This window comes from Egretta garzetta, unplaced genomic scaffold (assembly GCF_000687185.1).
Source record: "Egretta garzetta isolate BGI_Z169 unplaced genomic scaffold, ASM68718v1 scaffold526, whole genome shotgun sequence".
In the NCBI taxonomy this organism is placed as follows: Eukaryota; Metazoa; Chordata; class Aves; order Pelecaniformes; family Ardeidae; genus Egretta; species Egretta garzetta.
In genome coordinates this window covers 1,122,700-1,129,845 of record NW_009259967.1, presented here as the reverse complement: position 1 = coordinate 1,129,845, position 7,146 = coordinate 1,122,700, and the positions used below count along the sequence as shown (strand labels likewise).

The 7,146-nt window shown below is 42.3% G+C and overlaps 1 protein-coding gene across 1 annotated transcript in view; it reads left to right on the top strand.

Annotated features, from left to right (window-relative positions):
- The window catches only part of SPTBN5 (spectrin beta, non-erythrocytic 5), a 97,485-nt gene extending 90,771 nt beyond the window's left edge, over nucleotides 1-6,714 (top strand). Inside the window, 7 exon segments of the mRNA XM_035895746.1 lie at nucleotides 1,018-1,620; nucleotides 2,571-2,642; nucleotides 4,148-4,234; nucleotides 4,630-4,721; nucleotides 4,917-5,002; nucleotides 5,484-5,619; nucleotides 6,392-6,714. Of these exon segments, the coding sequence (XP_035751639.1) occupies nucleotides 1,018-1,620; nucleotides 2,571-2,642; nucleotides 4,148-4,234; nucleotides 4,630-4,721; nucleotides 4,917-5,002; nucleotides 5,484-5,619; nucleotides 6,392-6,566 (1,251 nt within the window). The 3' untranslated portion in view covers nucleotides 6,567-6,714.
- The last annotated feature ends 432 nt before the right edge of the window (nucleotides 6,715-7,146 follow it).

The window sequence follows — 7,146 nt, the reverse complement described above, 5'->3', positions numbered from 1 at the left end:
AAAAAGGTGAGGTAGAAGGTTGATGAGCTGTGTATGAGACAGTGTAATGCGGGTCCTTGAATGTTTGGAGCTCAGTCGCTCCGTTAAGAATGAGTTTCTGTGCTGAGATGGAGCAAATGAGTGACCAAAGCTGAGATACTGCAGATAGAGCAGCTGACAACAAGACCTGCATGTGGATCAAGAGTCCAACTAGCCTGCAAAAGGTCTAGGGGAGAAGGGGAAGCTTTCTTCTGCCAGGAGCAGCAAAAAGCGTGTGTAGTGCACATTGCTGTGTGAGAAACAGGGTGATCCCTGGCTACATGGATGGAGAGATTTTGATTCATTCAGGATTTCAGTTGGGAACTGCAGCCCACCTGACAGTGCTGGCAGATAGCAAGGGGCTGAAAATAAAGGGAGACCAAGGCAGAGATAGGCCTTTTTCCTTCTGGCATCAGGTTGTATTAGGTACCAAAAATATTCAGTCAGCCTCCCGGATCCTGTTTCAATGGGATTTTTTAAATGACTTTCCTGAAATAACCAACAAAACATAGCTTTTGTGTTTGGCATAAGGCTACAAATCAGCTTAGCTGAGTCTGCCTTTTGTTCAGTGACTTGCAAGTTGGCTAAATGAAGGGACAAAGGTCCTTCATTCTAAGGTTTTCCATGAGAACACCCCTGGATACTCACTGTTCCTACAGCAAACTTAAAGAAGCAGTGCCACAGAAGAGAAGCATAGTTTCTCTACAGCTTATTAGAGACCCAGCCTCAAGAGAATTTAGCAAGGGCAGGATTCACTGTACTTGAAATTAACTGCCATCAGTATTCATGGTTTGGGCAACAAAATAATGCTCAGCACACAGCAATTAAGTTCAGTTCTAACTCTAAGAATGCCAGTGGAGGTACAGGCCTTAAAGTTCAATGCCAAGAGAGAGTATATTTGAAAAACTATTCCTGCTTAAAACAAAAAAATAATCTTAGGTAAGTACCCATGAGTGCAATGAAGGTAATTTTTAAAAATGTAATACTTGTGTCCTACAGAGGGAGACCAATCTCATGAAACAAGTGGATACAGAAGAGAGCGAGCAGAAGGATAAAGGCAAAGTTGTACGGGTTCCCTCTCTGAGAAGAAAAACATCTTACAAAAGGAATACACCGCCAAAAGTGACAAAGAGCACAGCACCACTGCCATCTGTGCCTTTACCCAGCCTGTCCTGGAGGGTCCCACTTGAAACTATTTTATCCCCCGTGGAAAAGTCTCCATCGACATTCCAACAATTCATTGCTGGGGGAGCCCCAGAAGTGCTGAGCAACAACAAAAGAGAAATGAAAGCTGACAGGAGGCTCAGTGAGACCACTCCACCTACACCAAAGATGGTGGGTCCGCGAGCTACATCTTCAGAAAGTCACAGTTCTTTAAGCTCTCCTTTATCTCCTACTCCCATAAGCCAGCAACGCAGCAGCAGTTTGTCAGCAATAAGCCTTTTATCACCTCAGGAAAAAAGTGCTGGAGGCTACTCTTTCTCCAACCTGCAGACAAAACTAATGGCAACTCCACCGGAGCCTGGCCAAAGGTCACTAAATAAATCACCAAACGTACCGCTGTCTAACTCCCCTTGGGAGAGATTAGAGAATACATCTGTGGTAAGTCCCAGGGATTCCTGGCTCTCTCCTCACAAAACTGCTATCCTGTGTTAGCTAAAGTAAGGAAATACAGGAAGTTCTGTATGAAAGTCACAAAGAGCACTGTACAGTGGGCATTTCAGTGGATACACACATGTGGATCTGAACAGCAAGAGGCATTTTATGTGCCTTGGTACATTTTCCAGAAATATTCTTGACTTAAGCAGCCAGGTGTAGTTTAAAAAGCATTTTTTTTATTTGCTCAGCTTTATAGCCTAGGTCTTGAGAACTGTATTGGTTTCTGTTTTCTTTTCCAAACTAGGTTATTCATGTTGCTGAATACTCAGCAGAGCACTTAACAAGAGCCAGGAGATGCTGTCTCAGAGAGATAAGACTGCTGATTTACCCATACCCTCCATGTGAGGTCATGGTGCTTAGTGTCCACTGAGTTTAGGAGTCAGGGAGAGGCAGGACTGAGTGGCACCCTTGTCAAAGAGCTACTGGTCCAAGACTAGAACCAGGAACTCCTGGCAGGAAATGCACTGTTAACTCATAGACAGATAAAAGTTGTTCCCTTCCCCTCTTACACTTTGAGAGGAATGCGTTTGTCACATACCCAAGTGTGCCAGTACAACACTGTACATTGTTGTCACTCTATTATTGCAGGGCTGGTATGTTGTAAATTGTTTCTAATAATAGAAAAATAATATTAATTAATTAATACACCATGATAGAGCAAATTCCATGAGCAAATTGTTCTACAAGGACCTGAATTTTCTTCATTTAGATAGCATATCAGAGATGTGACTGCAACCTAGAGAGGATTTCAAGCTGTGCTGTTGAATGTAAAGGCTAGAGGCAATAGAGATCAGTTTCTCATTGTGGAATTTATTTAGAAAGACCTTCAGAAATCACAACATAAGTTTAAGGGCCATTTTAAAGTTACACAGCAATGTTCTTGTGTGTCTCAGGTTTCTGCAAGTCTCCAGCACATGGAGGGATTCCTGGAAAAGAGAGACCAGGTCCTTCCAGGAAGACAACAGGTAAGAAACAAATGCTATCACTCTGGGTTAATTCATCTTTCCTTGAGTTACAGTCCAGATCTTGTCTGACTTCTTCAGGATAAACTCTTGCTGAAGAGGAGCTCAGGACTGTGGGTTTAATTCAGTTACCACTAAAACACATGAAGAAGCGTCCACTGACTTTGGCAGTACCTGATCAAGTCCTTAAGAGAAAGAGACAATGGAATTTTTGCCTGTCATGGGAATCAGGCAAAACAGAGTCTGTCTACTTTTAATGGACTTTTGAACCGGAGCCTAGGCTGTATGAACATGTTAATTATGTTCCCCTAATTATAAATACAGGGTTCAATATATCCACTGAACTGGAAAAAAAATTAAAATACAAGCTTGTATCAGCATGTGATGGTTTGTTGGAAGAGGAAGCCCTTATTCCCATGCTTCCAATGCTTATAATTTCTAACTGTGCTAGAAGAGAATTAAAGTTTCCATTTATCTTTGAAGAAATGGTTTGTTTAATTCAGGGCTGAATGAAACTGAAATCTAAATTCTCATCCTGGGAGAGGATATCACTTCAGGACAGTAGGCTAATCATCGTAACAAGGCAGGAAATTTTCTAATATTCACAACCAGTCTGTAAACATCTGGGTGTTTGCTGAGGTGTCGCGTCTAAACAAGCTGTCTTGGATTGTTTGTCCCATAGAATACTTCCTCTGAAACATTTAACTTGAAAGACCTCTAAAAAATTGAATCTGGTATGGACTCCATCTTCTGGAAGAGAAATTTAGTTTTTCCTTTCTTCTGGGTACACTGAATTTAGTCTGCTGTGATACTGAACTTCCACCTTGCCAAACAATAAAAACGGTGACTTATCTTCTTCAGGACTTTTTCCTGCCTTTTCTCTGAATGACCAAATTGTCAGCTTGGCTCATTGGCATAACAAAATGAGAATATGCACGAGTAATAGGATCCTTCATCCAGAAGGGTCTCGTGGCACTAGGCTAACCTTTCACTGGTACATAGTTGTGGTAGGAAATAGCAGCTGCTTTTGCACAGTGTTAGTAGCATTCCACTGGGGTTAGTTTAGGAAATGAAGAAGAATGCAGCAGCCACATTAGATTGAAACCACACACGTAACAAAACTAGACTGTGACCAGCAGGCAAGGGCCAGCATTCCAGCTGGGAAAAAAGTGGAGCTTTTAGTGGTCAAAAATAGACATAACTTCGATTACCTACCTTCTCTCAAAGATCTTGCTGGCCACAACACGGTGTAGAGCTTGCTTGCACCATGTTATACTATTTGTTCAGTCATGACTCACAAAAAGACCCTTTGTGAATCACCCACAACAGAAACTACAGCAGGTTCTGTTTTTCTAGAAGATAATCATGACTAAGAGAGCTTCTGTGATCATAATCTGGGCACCTGGGCAGCTCCTGCCTTACTGTGGAAGTTGCACATGAAAGATTTCACTGCTCCAATAAAATATATAGCTAATAATTGGATTTTATTACCATTTCCATTCATGTAGCCAGGCTCAAGGTCCTGGAAGTCCTTCTATGTAAGACTTGATGGATTAAAGCTTGATTTCTACAATGATGAAAAAGAAGCATCTAAGGTAATTTGGATTTTGAATCTTTCTAGTAATCTCTGTGTTTACCTATCTAAAAATGCATTTAAGAGAAAACAGAGTTATATTTACTTTGCTTTGGGGCTGGGGTAATCAGTTGTCTCTTTCAAATGTCAGCTGAGTGAAAATTCAACAATTATGCAACTGAATCCAACTATAAGACAGAATAATAAGATTTCAGAATTTTTCAAACATGTCCTTTAAAAGAAGTATCTTATACAAGAATTGCCTTCACAGTATAATGCAATAGTCCATGGTTCCTCTGTGGTTATAAAGCAGAAAAAGGTAGTATGGGTGTGTAGTCAGCCTGCAGGCTGGTATGGAATTGAATCCTAGCAGAAAAGACGCAGAAGACATTTTGTTGTAATTTCACCCTCTTTCAGAACGTACCCATGCTCCTGTCCCTCAGCATTCCTGGCGCCAAATGTGAGAGGCTGGTAAATTACACAAGGAAAGAGAACACCTTCATGTTGCGGTAAGTCTTGTGGAGAAGTACACTAATAAAAACCTGCACAGCTACCTGCTTGGTTGTATTTGCCTACAGTCACCTAAGACTGTATGTTGTTAGGAGGCATAACTGAAATGCCTTACAGTGCTTGCCCCACTAGTAAGGACAGCAGGTATAAGGCAAGGCTAACTAGAATTCACCTTCTCCTATCCTTATTTACAGGCTGAAAGATGGGGCAGAATATTTCTTCGCAGCACCTTCTCAGTCACTGATGGAGGACTGGCTGCAATCACTACAGAATAATATAGGTATGTTCTCACTTCCTTCAAGAGCTAACGGTGGTTTTAGCAAGTGATGGTGAGAGAAAGATAAGAGAATGAGAAAGTGTCCTTAGTCTGGGGCATTCTGAGCTGTCCCGTTGCCTCTGTTGGACAGCAGTACACATGTCCCCTGCCACCTTGCGATGTAATGACCTGGCAGGAGAGTGCCCAGGGTGGCTTGCAAAGCTGCCTTTCAGTGGTACATCAGGTTGTCCCCAGGAAAGGGCCTTGCCCAAGGGCTGTATTCATCCTTTTATTAAGGAGTTGCTTTGGGTCTCGGTCAATAGCTTTTCTTCTGGATCTAGATCTCTTTCTGGACACCTCACTAGGTGGTAGCTTACTGGAAAGGAAGCCAGAGCACAATTTTAACAATGATGTTCGGAGAAAATTATTATGGGCCTAGAAATGGCAAACTCTTGCCTCTAACACTACTTCAGACGGCTTTCATTTGTGTTCTTTGACTCTGCAGGACACAGTAACAGATCGCATTCCACAGTGATGCTGCAGCCTTTTGGTCCAAACAGAGAGACCTCCCAGGCAAGACTGTGGGACATCCCAGACAGAGACTCTGCTGAAAGACCAACCAGCAAAAGCTCACTCCTGAGGTAGGGGCTCTGTGCCGCAAGGCTGAACTGTCATCACCGCTGACAGTGAAGCCACCTACGAAGGGAGATTGCCCTCATGTCAAAAAGTCCTGCTGCTCTGTCACTAATCCAGTAAAATACATTATTCTTGAGTATGACCCCGCTTCAATTGATTTGTGTAATTCATAATGTGCTACAGCCAGTTTTTAAAAATGGGCCTCACTATAGTCAGGCATGTGTATCTTGTCTGTGATTGATGACTTAAAATGGGGACACCCAGAGGAATTCTTGTATTACCTGTTGTAGGCACCAAAGTTATTGAAATAAAGTATCTGACCTGAAGGCTGGGTTGCCTGTACACTCAACAGAGAGAGACTTGTTCCAACAAGTGAGGGGATCGGAGCAGGAGTCTACAATAGGAATAGGGTTTTCCTCTGAACATTCTCTCCAGCAGGGTCTGAAAGGAACCCAGCCTCCTAATTTAAGGAGCCAAACCAGTTGTCTAAAGTTGCACTGTTCAAACACTTTCCTCAAAGGCTGTTTTGAGAATCCAAACACAGGCACGTGTAAAACACAGCCACAGCCAAATTAGGAAATTTGGCCTGTAGTGTAAATCAATTTCTGTTGCACTTGCAGTCTGAAAGATCCTACAGACGGCAACGTGAAATCCTAGTCCCTCTGCCTGGTGGATTTTTGCTGCTGAGCTAGATGCCTAACAAGTTCTTACGTATACACAGTTACTTAAACTCCTCTAGACTGTACCTGATTTTCTGGTGATGCATGTTGTTGATAGGAGAACACCTTCCTTCAAAATCAAACCAGAGCGGGACTCTGAGGAATTTTCCAGAGATTTTATGGAGGATGGGACTGCAGTGACACGAGCTTCCACCACCACCCTGAGCCGAGAACAAAGCAGTAGTAAAACAAAACTGCTTCCATCTCTACTAGAAGCAGGAAGAGAAAAATGACATTTGCCTCAACAAATACCAGCCCCTTCACCACTATATCTTAATCCAGCCCTCTGGAAATGTATCAATATCTTTTAAGTTAATCACTACCCTTGGAACTTATTTTGATTATGTATTAAATCTAGTAAAGCCATTAAATATAATTAAACAGGACTGCATCTGATATACTTTTGTGTATAAGACTGTTATTCATCATACCACCTAAGTGATATCACTCCAGGTTACCTAATGGAAGAGCAGAAGGACCTTTAAGCCAGACAGCTCAAGCAAGGTGACTCTGCGAGACAGAAATGGGGAGCACCGAGCAGAGCTCAAGGTGCAAGCTGTGAGTGAACAGGAGCCACCCGCAAGTAGCTTTGCAGATATCAACAGAGAAGATTTCAGAGGGTTGGGCGGTCTGTACACCACTGAAAGAGAAGTCTCAAAGGGAACATTTCTTATGTAAGTCCTGCAGTGTTCTGTAGTCACCACAATCTGTCATTTTTACAACACATTAACCAACAAATCCCTAACTATTTGCCAATTCTTTCTGGATGAGGTTGCCAGGAAAAAAAGTCCTGCAGAGTTACTAATTTTTAAT